Here is a 17746-nt window from a genome sequence, read left to right as displayed (position 1 = left end):
TTCCCACATGGTTGACCATTGTTCAAATCCCAGACCTGGAGGCTTGCTCTCTCTCTTTCTCTCTATGTCTCTATCTGGTCAAATTAAAATAAATGAATGAATAAATAAAATTAAATACATAATTTTAAAAAAGAATTATTTACTTACTTATTTATTTTAATTTGACCAGAGAGGGATGAGAAAGAGAGAGAGAGGGAGAGAGGGAGAGAAATTGAGAAAACAAGCCACCAGATCTGGGATTTCAATCGCATTTGGCCATGTGGGAGTCCAGAGACCTTAACCACACCACCTGCAGGCCCCTATAAGCTATGTTTTTTAAAAAGAAATTATTTTATGTCGCTGGACTCCCACGTAGTCGACCGCAGTTCGCGTCCTGGACCAGGTGGCTTAAAACTCACACCGGGCGTGTGTGTGTGTGTGCCCAAGATCCCGAGAGGAGAATGGAGGAGAAGGGATTGTGGCGTGACCATCTCCCCTGGGGGGTGATTTCTCGCTTTCTGTCTCTATGTCTCTCTCTCTGTCTGTCTGGCGAGCAAATGCGCCCTATAGCAAAAAAACCTCTCAAAAAAAAAAAAAAAGAAGAAATTATTTATTTAATTTGATCAGAGAGGGACAGAGTGAATGAGAGAAAGAGAGACACAGAAAGAGAGAGAAAGGAAGAATGCAAGCCACCAGGTTTGGATCTCAAACTATGGTTGGCCATGTGGAAGTCCAGCACCCTTAACCACCACACCACCTGCTAACCCCCCAAAATAAATTTAATTTATTTGTTTATTTATTAATTTTCTAGAGAGACTTTTGGTATACGGTGCATGTGCTCGCCAGAGAGACAGAGGCAGAAGCAAGAAATCCTCCTGGGGGGATGGTCACATTGCAATCCCTTTTCCTCCAATCTCCTTTTGGGATTTTGGGCATGCACACGTGTCTGTCATGAGTTTCAGGCCACCCAGTCCAGGACACGAACCACAGGTGACCATGTGGGAGTCCAGCAATGTAACCATTATGCCATTTGTTGGTCTCCAAATAATCAATTTTTAAAAGATCAAACTGCATCACATAAATCTTAAGAATGACAGTGAAACTAATTGTTATTATTGGCAACTCAAAGATCAGAAGAGGGCCAGCCTGTGGTGGAGTGGTTAAGCAGCTGGATCCTACATGGCCAATTCTGCAGCTGAAATTCTAGACTGGTTCAAATTCTAGACCGAGCTGAGTGAAAAGCCTGCCAGGCATGTGTGTGTACCCAAAATTCCAAGAAGAAAACGGAGGAGAGGGACTACCGCGTGGCCATATACTTCAGGAGTGACTTCTCACTTTCCCTCCCTCTGTCTGGCAAGCACTCATGCCCTATAGGAAAACTAAAAAAAAAAAAAAAAAAAAAAAAAAAAGTCAGAAGATAATAATAATATCTAATTGTATAAATACAAATAGATTTCACTAGTTTCTCCTTTTTTAAAAAAATGAACTTAGTTCTTATTTTTTTTAAAAATTGGTTATAGGGCACATGTGCTCACCAGAGAGAGAAAGGGAAAGTGAGAAAGTGACTGGAACCCCAGAGTCCGCCATGTAGGAATCCAGCGCCTTACAGGGCTCATGTGCTCACCAGAGAGAGAGAGAGAGCAAGAAACAAAGTGAGAAATCAGCCCCAGAAGGATGGCAAAACCCCTTCTCCTCCATTCTCTTTTTTGGGATTTTGGGGCATGGGCACAGGTGCCAGGAGTGAGTTTAAAGCTACTGGGTCCAAGATTCAAACAGTGGTTTACTATGGGGGAGTCCTGCAACATAATCATTAAGCATCCCCTAGTTTCTTAACTCTCTACTGACAATGAAACAAAATTCTAAACATAATCAATCCCTTCAGTATGATCAAACTAACTGAGGAGCTATTGCTGAATGTGTCAACATCATCTCCACTTTACCCAAGAACCTGGCTACTTTATAAGCATAACCATGAATTCTCCAGACTGTATTTATGTAATGCCTAGTGAATACCCAGCGGTACACCATATTAGAAGTTAAACAATATATTGGGGCTGGCAGGTGGCATGGTGGTTAAGGGCGTTGGACTCCCACGTGGCCAACCGTGGTTCAAGTCCTGGACCTAGTAGCTTGCTATCTCACTTCCCCCATCCCCCCTGCCCCACGCTCTGTCCCTCTGGTCAAGTTAAAATAAACAAACAAACAAACTTAAATAATTTTTAAAAAGAAGTTAAACAATATACTGAGTGGCGAATCGTATTTTGCCTAGTTCTACCAATTGTTCCATGACCTATCTATCCGACCAAATAAGGAACAAACACTTCTTGCATTCTGTTCAAGAAGGGGTTCACCATATGGAGGTAGCTTAGAGTAGTAAAAAGGATACTAGGTTTGAATTTTGGTTTTAATAAAACTGTGTTCGAAGCTCCTATATCTTTATCTTCCTGTGACAGAGCTACGAGTATTCGAAACGCGCAGTATTCGCTGAAGTGCTCAACATATGCTGTTTTGGTTTTTGTTTACCCCTTACGCACTTTCAGAGATCGGAGTTACATTAAACTGGAAAGAAGACTCCTCAGTAGTAGATAGAAGATGAGTTACTCCCCTAATAAGGTGTACTCGCCTGGCAATGAAAGACCTCATGGGTTCCCTTCCAAATTGCTTTTGGATTCTCCTGAAGTTCTATACTTTATAAGTGACTAACTCCACGGCTTGAACACTCGCGTCCAACTTTGCACCAGAACAGAAGTTGCTGCATAGCTCAATCCCGCCCTCTCAGAACCCAAGGAGCCCAGGTCCAGCCCACCGTGGGTATATCATTTGCTTACTTTTCCTGCTACTTCTTAGCTAAGCAGGCCATGAAGCACTTAACAGCCTCAGCCGGGAAGCACCAACGGTCTCGGAAACCTCCACGGTCCAGACTCGGCTCCCCGGGGGGGTGGGGACCTGCGCCCCGTGGCTTCCGAGCCGTGGGCGGCTAGCCCACAATTCCTTGCGAGGGTGGGAAAGGCGAGGGGGGCAGGCAAGGGGGGCTCGCCAAGGCCGACTAGAAGTGCCAAGTGACTGGAGCCCTACAGTGGGCAGGCAGATTAATCTTTACATAACTGTTTCCTGGACTTCTCACATTATGACTGTTAACAGGGCTGTGTGTGTTTCCACAACTCCTACTCCGGGAGATCATTCCTATTAACTCTGTGGGCTGAGGCAATAAAATGTGTGTAGAGCCCCTAAGACTCAATATCCATTTAATGGTCTCCATCTTTCCACTATTAGGCTGTATCTGTTTTTTTTTTTTTGAGAGGTTTTTGCTATAGGGTGCATGCGCTCGCCAGAGAGAGACATAGAGACAGAAAGCGAGAAATCACCCCCCAGGGGGAATGGCAACGCCGCAATCCCTTCTCCTCTCGGGATCTTGGGCACGCACACCACATGCACCCGGCGTGAGTTTAAGCCACTGGGTCCGGGACTCGAACCGCGGTCAACTACGTGGGAGTCCAGCGACATAGCCATTACGCTAACTGCTGGTCCCTCAGGCTGTATCTTTGATGGGGCAAATCTAAATCAGAGTTGAAGGAATCAACGGAAACGCCGCCGAAGAGTGTACAGTTTTACATGCCTCCGCAGGGCGGCAAAACCCCCAAACCGCGTGCGGTAGGGGTTCAAACCCCGCCCCTTCCGCTCTACGTCTGACGCTATTCCGCACAGCCGGACACCGGCTTGCGGGATTTAGCGGCTCCGTTGGTGCGCAAGCGCGCGTTTAGGCGTGTCTCTTTGAAATGCAGCGGGATTTAGTGAGTTTCCCGCTGTCTCCGGCCGTGCGGGTGAAGCTAGTGTCCGCAGGTTTCCAGACTGCTGAGGAGCTTCTAGAGGTGAAACCCTCCGAGCTCAGCAAAGGTAATGGTTTCCGACAGCAGGGAGGTACACTGGGCCACCGTCGGCACCGCCTCCTCTTCGTTCTCCCGCCTGGTTTCCGCCAGATTTAGTTAAGACCGCGTTTACAAAGTTGACTCCACTTAAAATTTGAGTGGTTAGAATACTGCAGTCGTGAAAACATTTGCTGTTGCTTTTTCTGGCAGTGCCTGCTGAATGCTTTCAGGATTACTGCACATACATATATAAAACGTGGATAATTATGTCCAACATGTTTATGAGATTACTGGTTTTTCTATTTTTAAAAAATAATTATTTTATTTAACTTTATTTCTTTAATTTGACGAGAGAGGACAGAAAGAGAAAGTGAGAAAGCAAGCTGCCAGGTCTGGGTCTCGAACCACAGTCGGCCTGTGGGAGTCCCAGCACTCTTAAACACTATGCCAACTGCTGGTTGATAACTGGTGTTTTTGTTTAGGAGGTTATGTAACTATTTTTAAAAAGAATTATTTTATTTAACTATGTATTTATTTACTTAATTTGACCAGAGAGAGAGAGAGCGAGGGGAGGCGAGTGAGAAAGCAAGCTGCTAGGTCCAAGATTTGAACCTTGGTCGGCCATATGGGAGTCCAGCACCATTAACCCCTACACCACTTACCATCCCCCTTTAAGTAACTTCTTAAAAGAATATTTAATTTTATTCATTATCATTATTTTTTGACTAGAAAGTGAGAAAGCAAGTTACCAGGTCTGGGACTCAAACCCTGGTGGGCCTTGTGGGAATCCAACGCCTCAACCACCACCCCACCTGCTGGCCCCAGTTAAGTAACTTAAGGATAATGGTTGTCAGAATTGGAAATAAGACAGGCTGTCTCATTTCCCCTGTTCCAAAGGATAGAGATTCAAGAAATGCAAGGTTCCTGTAGGACTGGAGACCCAGACTGAGAACCTGGAAAAAAAACAGTTAAAAAGGGGGGGATCAGCAGATGGCGTAATGGTTAGGTCGCTGAACTCCCATGTAGTCAACCATGATTCAAGTACCCCACCCGGTGGCTTGAAACTCATGCCAGGTGTGTGCCCCAAATCCCCAGAGGAGAATGGAAGAGAAGGGATGGCCCTGGGGGATGATTTCTCTTTTTTGTCTGTCTCTGCCTCTCTCTCTGTTGTTGGCAAGTGCACGTGTCCTATAAAAATCTCTCTCTCAAGAAAAAGACATCTGAAGACCAGTAGATGGCATATAATGGTTACATTCCTGTAGTCTGCTGATGGACTCCCATGCAGTTGACCGCCCTTTAAGTCTCATTGGCCTAAAACTCACTCCAGGTGCCTATATGTGTGTGTCCAAGATCCCAAGAGGAGAATGGATTGCAGCATGGCCATCCCCCCTGGAGGAGTGATTTCTTGCTGTCTGTCTCTCTGGTGGGCGCATGGGCCCTATAACAAAAATCTCTCTCCAAAAAAAAAAAAAGACATCAGTTTTCTTACAAAATTTACTGAAAAACCCAAAACTTCATATTCCAGAGTACTGTTGAGTATATGTTGGTGGTTACCACTGCATCCTGATATATAAAAATGAAGCTGAGTGGGTATTTACTGTGTTCATTATGGTATGCCCAGATTTGTGCTATTCACTGGAGAAGATGAAACAAAATTTTAACCTAAAGCAAAGATTTTTTTTTTTTGGAGAGGTTTTTGCTATAGGGCATGGGCATTTGCCAGAAAGACAGAGAGACAGAAAGCGAGAAATCACCCCTGGGGGGGGATGGCCACACCGCAATCCCTTTTCCTCCATTCTCCTCTCAGGATCTTGGGCACACACGCACACATGCCCAGTGTGAGTTTAAGCCACCAGATCCAAGATTCGAACCTCAGTGAACTACATGGGAGTCCAGTGACAACTATTACACCAACTGCTGGTCCCCTGAATAATTTCTTTTTTTTTTTTTTTCATTTCATTTTCTTCATACATTCAATCACATTATTTGTCTTACAAAATGGATATTTCAACAGGTGAACATTTCTCCCTAGTGCTGTTGATAAAACTACAAAATACCTTCAACAGATAATACCATACCTCTTTGTGCCATTAATGCTTTGCCTCCCTGTCCCTCCCCCAAATGTCCTTCCTCAGTCCCTCCTCTTTCACACACACTATATCTGGTATTTATATCTATATACTGCGTTTCTATATACTTTAGACAATTAGTTTCAGTCATAGAGTGCAGACACTCGGTATATATTAAGTGGGGACATACAATGCCTCTCCTTCATAGCATGGCTTGCTTCACTTGGTATCTCATTCTTGTTTTGATCTGCATTTCCCTTACAATGAAGGATGTTGAGCATTTTTTCATATGCCTTTTAACTATTCATATGTCATCCTTTTTTTTTTGAGAGGTTTTTTCTATAGGGCATGTGCGCTTGCCAGAAAGACAGAGACAGAGAGATAGAAAGCGAGAAAGCACCCCCCGGGGGGGGGGCACACTGCAATCCCTTGTTCATTCTTCTCTGGGATCTTGGGCACACACGCACATGTCCCTGGCGTGAGTTTAAGCCACTGGGTTCGGTAGTCGAACCACAGTTGGCTACATGAGAGTTCAGCGACATAGCCATTACGCTAGCTGCTGGTCCCTTTGTATGTCGTCTTTAGAGAGCTGTATGTTCAACTCATTCTGCCATCTTTGTATAGGATTAATTGTCTTTTTTCAGAACAGCTGCTTGAATTTCTTGTGAATTCTGGTTATCAGTCCCTTATCTGACATACAGTTTACAAAAATATTTTCCCATTCTGAGTGATAGCTATTCACACAAATTACTGTGTCCTTTGCCATGCAGAAACTTCTTAGTCTGATGTAATCCCAGTTGTCTATTTTGGGGATTATTGACTGTGCTTTGGGGGTCTTATTTAAGAAGTATTTCCCTACCCCAGTGTCTCCCAGAGTTTCCCCGGTGTTTTCCAGGAGCAGTTTTATAGTTTGAGGTCTTAGATTTAGATCTTTGATCCACCTTGACTTTATTTTTGTCAGAGGTGAGAGGTAGGGGTTCAGATTCATCTTTCTGCAAGTGGAATCCAGTTTTGCCAGCACCATTTGCTGAAGAGGTTTTCCTTTTCCCACTGGATTGATTGGTACCCCTTCTCAAAAATCAGTTGGCCATCCCCTAAATAATTTCTAATAATGAGTATTTTGAATACCTTTGGTATTCTAAAGCTTTTTTTTTTTTTTTTAAAGAGAATTTTTGCCCTATGCACGTGCACAGCTGGAAAGATAGACACAGAAAGTGAGAAATCACTCCCAGGGAGGATGGCCATGTTCCAGTCCCCTCTCTCAGGACTTTGGTCACGCATGCAAACACATCTGGTGTAAGTCTCAAGCCTCCAGGTCTGGGACTCGAACTGCAGTTAGCCTTGTGGGAGTCCAGGAACGTAACCATTATGCCATCTGCTGGCCCCTCTACCAAACTTTTTACATGTATTGTCTAATTCTCATTATATGAAAGAAGATCTGAATCACAGAAAAATAACATGCTCAGACATGCTCAGAGTAACACAGTAAGTGAAGTAGGCAGGATTTACAGACCCTAGCAAAGTTATGCCACCTTCAACTTCTTGAATTGGATAGGATTTTTTATTTCTTAAATGCTTATCACCATGGTCTTTAGCTTTATTTATTTATTTATATATTTTGCTAGAGTGTACAGGTGCTCCCAGAAAAGAGAAAGTAAGAAATCACCCCCACCTTCCCTGGTGGGAGGGTTGACCACACTGCATTTCCTTCTCCTCCATTCACCTCTTGGGATTTTTAGCACATGCAGATAGGTGCGCACGTGTTTGGCATATTTTTTAAGCTGTAGGTTCTGGGACTTAAACTGTACAGTCAGCTATGTGGGATCTATCCACTTTAACCACCAAACCACTTGGCCGGCCCTACTACAAACCATTGTCTTTTATTTATTTACTTTTTTTAAGAATTATTTTATTTATGGGGCTGGCAAGTGGTGTGATTGTTAAATACGCTAGATTCCCACATGACTGACTGCAGTTTGAGTCCTGGACCTGGTGGCTTACTTTCTTGTTTTCCCTCTTTTCTCTCTCTGGTCAAATTAAAAAATAATAACAAATATAATTAAATAAATAAATCTTTTTTTTTTTTTTTTTTTGGAGAGGTTTTTTGCTATAGGGCACATGCACTTGCCAGAAAGACAGAGAGATAGAAAGCAAGAAATCACCCTTTTGGGGGATGGCCACACCGCAATCCTTTCTTCTCCATTTTCCTTTAAGGATCTTCGACATACACTTACACATGCCCAGCATGAATTTAAGCTGTCGATTGGGTCCGGTATTCAAACTGCAGTTGGCTACATGGGAGTCCTGTGACACAGCCATTATGCCAACTCTGGTCCCTTAAATAAATACATCTTTAAAAAAGATTTAATTTTATTTATTTATTATTATTATGTTTTAATTGGACTGGCGACAGTCAGATATATATATATAGAGAGAGAGAGAAAGTGAGAAAGCAAACTGCCTGGTCTGGGACTTGAACTGTGGTTGGCCGTGTGGGAATCCAGCACCTTAACCACCATGTCACATGCTGGCCCTGCACCGTTGTCTTTTATTTGCACCATATGTGTAGTTCATTGACTTGCCAAAGTATACATCAAATTGATAAGTGATATCCTCATCATTATTTCTTTTTCAGGCAGCGTATTTTGTAATTGTTGTTTGGTTTTCTCAGGCCATATTATTACACAGGAAGAAAATGTGTAGTTGAAGCACGTATCTGTTATTATTTGTGCCTTATATAATTCTCAAATACTTTGGAGTGATAAATTTTTGTTTTTTAGGTTTTTGCCATGGGGTGTGTGTGCTTGGTGGAGAGAGAGAGAGGAAGTGAGAAATCACCCCCCACACACACTGGGGATGGTCACACTGCAGTCTCTTCTCCTTCATTCTCCTCTTTAGAGTCTAGGCATGCACACACTTGTGCTTTCTGTGATTTTTATGCCACCAGATCTAGGCCTTAGACCGTGGTCAGTCATGTGGAATCCAGCTAGCACCTTAACCACTATGCAACCTTTTGACCCTTGTAAATTAATTTTTATTTTAGTGTTTCAGCAGAATTTTAAGTTATGAATGATACATGTACTTATAGTACATGTTTTAGGAAAAGAAACCATTTTCTTTCCTTTTGTTTCCCCCTTAATTTTGCCAGAGGGTGGGTGCACTTGCAAGGTTGGAGGTTGGGATGAGTGGGATACCTCCCATTGGGAAGGATCACATGTAATCTTTTCTCCATTTTTCTCTCTCCATTTGGGATTTTTAGGCATGTACACACATGAGCCCAGACTGTTTTTTTTCAAGCTGCAAGGTCTGGGACTCACACCCATGGTGCTGTCAGCTATGTGGGATCCAGCTACCGTGACCATGACACCACCAGCTGACCCACAGAATAAGCCATTTTCATTCTTAGCTGAAAAATAATCTGTATACCTCATGAGAACACTGTAACTACAGCTTCATCAAACCAAAAAAGTAAGAAGACTAAGAGCTAGTGTATTTTTTCCGACCTCCTAAAATACTCTTGTAGATACTCAGAAATACTTCAGTAGAATTGTTTCTGAAGAATAGGTAAAACTTTTGTGATGACTGAAACATAGACAGATGCCTTTATTAATTTGAAAAAATAGTCAATGTAATTTTTTAAAAGAGGTTTTTGCTGTAGGGCGTGTGCACTCCCCAGAAAGACAAGAGAGAGACAGAGAGACAGAAAGCAAGAAATCACCCCCCATGGGGGATGGCCATGCTGCAATCCCTTTTCCTCCATTCTCCTCTCAGGATCTTAGGCACACACACACATGCCCCATGTGAGTTTAAGCCCCCAAGTCCGGGACTTGAACCATGGTTGACTGCATGGGAGTCCAGCGACATAGCCCTTTCGCCAACTGCTTTTCCCTAATGTAATGTTTTTAAAATTATTTAAAAAAAATTATTAATTTATTGTAAGAGAGAGTTTTTTTTTTTTTTTTTTTTTTTTTTTTTTTTTCATTCTCCCCTCGGGATCTTGGGCATGCACACACATACATCTGGCATGAGTTTAAGCCACCGGGTCTGGGGACTTGAACTGCAGTTGACTACCTGGGAGTCCAACGACATAGCCATTACGCCAAGTGCTGGTCCCGAGAGAGCAATTTTTGCTATAGGGCACATGCATTCCCTGGAGAGACAAGAGAGACAGAAAGCGAGAAATCACCCCCCAGGGGGGATGGCCACACCTCAGTCCCTTCTCCTCCATTATCCTCTTGGGATTTTGGATATGCATGCACACGTGCCTGGCATGGGTTTCAAGTTGCCAGATCGGGACTCGAACCACGTTGACTATGTGGCAATCCAGGGATGTAACCATTAGGCCATCTGCTGATCCCAATTTTATTTATTATTATCATTTTTTTTTTTAAGAGATATTTTTGCTGTAGGACGCTTGTGCTTGCGAGAGACAGAGACAGGAAGCAAGAAATTACCCCCCAGGGGGATGGCCACGCCACAATCCCTATTCCTCTATTCTCTTTCCGGGATCCTGGGCGCACACACACACACACACACACACACACACACACACACCCCCACACCCCTCGCATGAGTTTTAAGCCATCAGGGTCCAGGACTCAAACCACAGTTGACTATGTGGGAGCCCAGTGACCATTAAGCCATCTGCTGGTCCCAGAAAGTGAGAAATTACACCCTGCAGGGGAGGGAATGGCCACACCACAATTCCTTCTCCATTCTCCTCTTGGGATTTTGGGTTCACATGCGTACACGCCCAGTGTGAGGTTTTGTTTTGGTTTTTTTTTTTTTTAATTATTTATTTATATATTATCATTATTTTTCAGTTTGATTAGAGAGAAACAGAGTGAGGGAGAGAGAAAGTGAGAAAGCAATCCACCAAGTCTGGGACTCAAACTGGTCATTCATGTGGGAGTCCTGCACTTTTAACCACCATGCCACCTGCTGCCTCCAGTGTGAGTTTTAAGCCACTGGGCCTGGGACTTGAACCATTATTGACTACATGGGAGTCCTGTGACATAACCATATACCTACTGCTAGTTCCAATTATTATTATTTTTTAATTTGACCAGAGAGAGGGAAAGTGAGAAAGCAACCCACTAAGTCAAGGACTTGAACCATGGTCTCAGCCATGTGGGAGTCCAGTGCCTTAACCACCACGCCACCTGCCAGCCCCCAAAACAGTTAATGTCACATTGTAATGTTTATGTAGGCATTGTTCTTATTATGTAAAAATTAAAATGAAAGAACAAACACATTATTTTTGACTTTTAAATCTAAAATCAGGATACATTTTCTTATTTTACTTTCAGAAGTTGGGATATCTAAAGAGGAAGCTTTAGAAACCTTGCAGATTATTAGAAGAGAATGTCTCACAAGTAAACCAAGATACGGTGGTCCATCTGAGTCAGGAAAGAAGTGTACAGCACTGGAACTTCTTGAGCAAGAGCATACCCAGGGCTTCATCGTTACCTTCTGTTCAGCACTGGATAATATTCTTGGAGGTGGAATACCCTTAATGAAAACAACAGAAATTTGTGGTGTACCAGGTGTTGGAAAAACACAGTTATGGTAAAATAAAATTTTCTCCTCTTAAGGGTAGAATTAATAAGATTTTGTGTATTAATAAGAAATAGAGTATTGTGCTGTTAGTTTATATTCAGGAGACCAAAATAGGTACATATAGGCTCTTACTTTTTTTATTTTAAGAGTTATTTTATTTTGGGGGCCAGCAGATGGCGTGGTGGTTAAAGCTCTGGATACTCCCACGTGACCAACCATGGTTCGAGTCCCAGATCTGGTGACTTGCTTTCTCTCTCTCTCTCTCTGGTCAAATTAAAATAAATGAATGCATAAATAAACAAATAATTCTTTTAAAAAAAGAATTTTTAAAAATTCATTTATTTTATTTTAATTTCACCAGAGAGAAGGGGGAAAGTGAGAAAGCAAGCTGCCAGGTTTGGGATTTGAACTGTGGTCAGCCATGTGGGATTGTCCAGTGCCTTAACCTGCAGGTCCCTATGCTCTTAATTTTATATGTGTCATGTACACACCTAAAACAAAAATCATCTTACCATTTGTGTTACTCTAGTAGCATATCTTTTTTTTTTTTTTTTGAGAGAGATTTTTGCTGTAGGGTGTATGCGTTCACCAGAAAGGCAGAGACAGAGAGACAGAAAGCAAGAAATCACCCCCCGGGGGATGGCCATGCCACAATCCCTTCTCCTCCATTCTCCTTTTGGGATCTTGGGCACGCATGCACACACCCCTGGTGTGAGTTTATGCCACTGGGTCCAGGATTTGAACCATAGTCAACTATATGGGAGTCCAGCGACATAGCCATTACACCAACTGCTGGTCCCCTAGTAGCATATCTTAATAAATGGTTACAATTAACTTGATATCAAAAGCTGTTTTTGTTTTTATCCCCTAATGTTTGCTTTAGGGCTCATGCTGCCAGAGACAGACTATAACAGAAAGAAGGGAAGTGAGAAAGCATCTCAACAGGGGATGGCCACATCACAATCCCTTCTCCAGTTTCATCTTGGGATTTGGGGCATGCATGTGCACATGCCAGGCATGACTTTAAGCTGCCTGATCCAGGACTCAAATCACAGTTGTCCACGTGAGATCCAGCTGCCCTAATTACCATACCACCTGCTGGCCCCGAAAGCTGTTTCTTTTGCAACATAATAAATAGCGTGGTATTAAACAGGCAATATTGGGCCAGCAGGTGACATGGTGGTTAAGGCAGCTGGATCCCACATGGCCAGCAGCATGGTTCAAGTCACTGACATGGCAGCTTAAAAGACATGCCAGGCACATTTGTGTATGTGCCTAAAAATCCCAAGAGAAGATTGGAGGAGAAGGGATTACAGTTTGGTCATTCTTCCTTGGGACTGATTGCTCATTCTCATTCTCTTTCTGTCTCCAGTTAGTGCGTGTGCCATATAGGAAAACTATAATAAAAACAAACAAACAAACAAAAACAACAACAACAAGAAAAAACAGTCTCTCTCTATTCTTGAGAATATCTTTGAAAGTCAATTTTTTTTTTTTTGAGAGGTTTTCGCTATAGGGCACGTGCGCTCGCCAGACAGACAAAGAGAGACAGAGAGACAGAAAGCGAGAAATCACCCCCTAGGGGGATGGTCATGACGCAGTCCCTTCTTCATTCTCCTCTCGGGATCTTGGGCACGCACGCACACGCATCCAGCGTGAGTTTTAAGCCACTGGGTCCGGGATGTGAACCACAGTCGACTACATGGGAGTCCAGCAACATAGCCATTACGCTAACTTCTGGTTCCCGAAAGTCAAATGTTTTGAAATAAATGTATGTGTAGTAAGGAAGGGGGTTAGAGCCAGCCGGGTGGTGTGGTGGACCCATACAACTCACTGCACTGTGTGGTGGTCCCACACGGCTGACTGCACTGTTCAACTCTCTAACCCAGGGGCTTGAAAAACAGGCTAAGAGCATATGAATGCCAAAATTCTGAAAAGACAAATGCAGAAGAGAGTGTGGCAGGATCCCCTCCAGGAGGAGTGCTTTCTCACTGTCTCTGTCTCCAGGGATCACATGCACCCTCTAGCAATTTTTTTTTTTTTTTTAATTTTTGCTAGAGGGCCCTTGTGTGCTCACGGGACAGAGACAGAGGAGGAAAGTGAGAAAGCACTCCCCAGGAAGGATGACCATACCACAATCTCATCTCCATTCTCCTCAGGATTTTGGGCACTCATGCATATGCGCCTGGCGTGACTCCAGTCATGCAGCTGGCCACCAAGGATCCAACCTCCTTAACCCCCATGTCTCCTGCTGTCTCCCTCTATCCCAGCAAATTCAAGAGAAAAAAAGGGAAGGAGTGGTTTATTAACAGAGGTCTGAAAACCATTAAAAAGTCTTTATTGTGGTTTTATACCATGCCCTCCCCCTAATCCAGTCATCAGTTGGTTCACAAATACATGGAGCCATGGAGAATCTGATATTTCTGTTCCCTTGGGGAGTATATTTGCATTTATACAACTTTTACTGGTACCTAATTGGTCAATAGCTAATGTTTGAAAGATAGTGATTTAAATAATCATGAAAATGATTTGGTCATTTGGCTACTTTTTCTTTATAGTATGCAGTTGGCAGTAGATGTGCAGATACCAGAATGTTTTGGAGGAGTAGCAGGTGAAGCAATTTTTATTGATACAGAAGGAAGTTTTATGGTTGATAGAGTGGTAGACCTTGCTACTGCCTGCATTCAGCACCTTCATCTTATAGCAGGCACACACATGGAAGAAGGTAAGTTAACAAATGATCCTCTCTTTTTTTTTTTTTGGCTATAGGGGCATGTACTCTCCAGAGACAGAGAGAGGGAAATTGAGAAAGCACCCCCCTGGGATGATGGCCATGCTGTAATTTCCTTCTCCTTCATTTTCCTCTCAAGATTTTGAGCACATGCACACATGCCCGGCATGTTTTTCAAGCCACGTGGATTTAGTCCTCCTTAGCTATCATGCCACTGGGTGGCCCTGATCCTCTTTTCTGTGTGATAAAAGTAATTTGCCTTTGTGCTCATCTGTAGACCTAAGGAAAAGACTATTTGGAATGTGAAACTTAATGATTTGACATTGTACTAGTGTGAGGCTCTCATATCTTTGTTACAAAATAAGAAATGCCACAGCCTAAATGCACCTTTTTGTCCTTTCATCCTTTCTTATGTCCCTTACTTCTTACTGAAGGAGCTTTGGGGCAAGAAGCCTTAAATATGAAAGTGTCTGACTTCCAATCACCATACTCCAGTTTGCCTGGTCTAAACTAATGTTGACATCTTCATATGAGGTGTTTTTGTTTGTTTGTTTGTTTGTTTGTTTTGTTTTCTTTGTTTGTTTTTGCTATAGGGCATGTGTCCTTGCTGGTGAGACAGACAAAAAGAGAGAAATCACCCCATGGGAGATGGTCACATAACAGATTTGCTCCATTCTTATTTATTTATTAAAATAATTATTTTATTTTTATTTTATTTATTCATTCGTTTATTTTTATTTGGCCAGAGAGAGAGACAGAGAGAGAGAGAGAGAGAAAGTGGGTTAGTAAGCCACCAGGTCCAAGACTTGAACCATGGTCGCCCATGTGGGAGTGTCCGGCGCTTTAACCACCACACTGTCTGCTGGTCCCCTATTTATTTATTTAGGGATTTTTGCTGTAGGGTATGTGTGCTCGCTGGAGAGACAGAGAGAGACAGACAGAAATCTAGAAATCACCCCCCAGAGGGGATGACCATGCTGCAGTCCCTTCTCTTCTCCATTTTTCTTTTAGAATTTTGGGCATGCATGCACACATACTTGGCGTGAGTTTTAAGCCACTGGGTCTGGGACTTGAACTGCGGTCAACTACATGGGAGTCCAGTGATGTAACCACCATGCCATCTGTTGGTCTCACAGTTCTTCTCCATTCTTCTCTTAGGATTTTGCATGCACATGCACTGGAAGTGAGTTTCAAGGTGCCCAGTCCAGGACTTAAACCATAGTTGACCAAGTGGGAGTCTAGTGCCTTCACCACTGTGCCACCTGCTGTCCCCGATAGAAGCAAATCTTAAATGTATTTAGTATATATTGATTTGGATAATGGTTTTTCCAAAAACCGAAGGTAGTATGAATCAACATCTATAAATGTTTGAAACATTAAACTGATTTACCTCTGGGGCTTTGATTCATATATAACTGCTTCAGGGACCAGTAGGTGGTGTGGGGTTAAGGCGCTGGACACTTTAACATGGCTGACCACAGTTCGAATCCTGGACCTGGTGGCTTGCTTTCTCACTTTCTCTCTCTCTCTCTCTTTTTCTCTGTCTCTTTCTGGTCAAATTAAAATAAATTAATGAATAAATAAAATTAAAAATAAATAATTATTAAAAAATATATAACTGCATAATTTGTTATTTTGTTTTTTTTTTAATTTTGTTTTTTTTTTTTTTTGAGAGAGATAGATTTTTTTACTATAGGGCACATGCACTTACCAGAGAGACAGAGAGATAGAAAGTGAGAAATCACTCCTCGGGGGGATGGCCACACTGCAATCCCCTCTCCTCCAGTCACCTCTTGGGTTTTGGGCACTCATGCACACGCGCCTGGTGTGAGTTTTAAGCCACCAGGTCTGGGACTTGAACCATTATCTACCACATGGGAGTACAGCAGTGTAACCATTACACCATCTACTGGTCCCTTAAATTTTGTTTTGTTTTGTTTGAACAAGAGAATTTTATTTCTCTCTTACATAAAGGAAGTCTAAAGATAGGCAAGTCAGGGCTGGTGCAATGACTCCATTGTTGTCAGTGACCAGGATGTCCTCTCCTTTGTTTTTTTTTCTTTTTCTTTTATTTTTTTAAATTATTTACACATTTAATTACTATACATCATTTAAATTGTAAAGAGATTTTACCCAGCATGATAAACACCTCAGCCCAGCCCGGTTGAGAATACTGTACATGTCCTCATCAACAAATAGTAAACCATATCTGTGTCCCACAAATGTCTTACCTCTCTATTTTTTACCCCAAATTTTCTTTTCTATACTCTTCCCCCCCATACTCTTTTCACTTTGTCTCTAGTATCCATAACAATTTTTAATACTTTTATGTCCTCCAGGCTTTTAGTCTCTACCATAGAGTGCTGATAGTTGGTATATGGTTTTTAGAGATTATTGCCTGTGCTTTGGGGGGGTCTTACTTAAGAAGTCTTTGCCTACCCCACTGTCTCCCAGAGTTTCCCCAATGTTTTCTATCAGTAGTTTTATAGTTTGCCATCTTAGGTTTAGATCTTTGATCCACTTTGGGTTGATTTTTGTCAGAGGTGAGAGGTAGGGCTTCAGATTCATCTTTGTGTAGGAGGATACCCAGTTTTTCTAGCACCACTTGCTAAAGAGGCTTTCCTTTTCCCACTGGATTGACTGGTACCCTTTGTTAAAGAAGAGATGGCTGTATGTTTTGGGGTTTATTTCTGGGGTCTCTACTTTGGAGAGTTTTTTGTTGTTGTTGTTGTTGTTTTTGCTATGGGGCACGTGCACTCACCAGACAGACAGAGAGAGAGAGACAGAGAGATAGAAAGTGAGAAGTCACCACCCCCCCCGGGAGGACGGCCACACTGCAATCCCTTCTCCTCCATTCTCCTCTTGGGATCTTGGGCACGCATGCATACGCGCCCGGCGTGAGTTTTAAGCCACCAGGTCCGAGACTTGAACCGCAGTCGGCTACATGGGAGTTCAGCAACATAGCCATTATGCTAACTGCTGGTCCCAAGGGGTCTCTACTCTGTTCCATTGGTCCTCATGTCTGTTTTTGTGCCAATGCATACTGTTTTGATTATCACAGTTTTGTAGTGTATTTTGGGGTCAGGAAGTGAGATGCTCCCTACTCCACTCTTCTTGCGCAGAATGGCTTTGGCAATACGTAGTCTTTTATGATTCCAGACAAATTCTATGATTGTCTTTACTAGATCTGTGAAGAATATCTCTTGTAATGTTATAGGGGTTGCATTAAATATGTAGATTAATTTGGATAGGATCGCCATTTTGATTTTTAATTCTGCCAATCCAGGAACATGGGATGTCCTCCTACTTTTTTTTGTGTCCTTTTTAATTTCCTTATAGAGGTCTTTGCCTTTCTTGGTTAGTTTTATTCCTAAGTATTTAGTACTTTGTTTTTTTTTTTTTTTTTTTTTTTGGTTTTTTTTTTTTCTCTTGAGAATTGGTCCTGTTTTCTTTTTCTTTTTTTTTTTCCTTTGTATTTTTCTTTTTTTATTTCTCTTTTTTTTTTTTTTTTTTTTTCTCCCATGGGGGGTGTGCACCCTGGA

The 17746-nt window shown here is 42.4% G+C and overlaps 2 protein-coding genes across 4 annotated transcripts in view; one reads left to right on the top strand and one right to left on the bottom strand.

Moving 5' to 3' along the window:
• SKA2 (spindle and kinetochore associated complex subunit 2) overlaps positions 1 to 17746 on the bottom strand; it is a 1094818-nt gene that overhangs the window by 655612 nt on the left and 421460 nt on the right. The window lies entirely within an intron of this gene.
• RAD51C (RAD51 paralog C) overlaps positions 3690 to 17746 on the top strand; it is a 57243-nt gene continuing 43186 nt past the window's right edge. For all 3 annotated transcript variants that reach the window (XM_027774246.1, XM_006154630.3, XM_006154628.3), the window contains exons 1-3: positions 3690 to 3873; positions 11224 to 11482; positions 14032 to 14198. In XM_027774246.1, the coding sequence (XP_027630047.1) occupies positions 3756 to 3873; positions 11224 to 11482; positions 14032 to 14198 (544 nt within the window). In that variant the 5' untranslated portion in view covers positions 3690 to 3755. The remainder of the gene's footprint in view (positions 3874 to 11223; positions 11483 to 14031; positions 14199 to 17746) is intronic.

The sequence above is a fragment of the Tupaia chinensis genome, unplaced genomic scaffold, assembly GCF_000334495.1.
Source record: "Tupaia chinensis unplaced genomic scaffold, TupChi_1.0 Scaffold000416_1, whole genome shotgun sequence".
Taxonomy (NCBI): Eukaryota; Metazoa; Chordata; class Mammalia; order Scandentia; family Tupaiidae; genus Tupaia; species Tupaia belangeri.
Note: the sequence above shows the minus strand (reverse complement) of the source record. Positions and strands in the feature narration are given on the sequence as shown.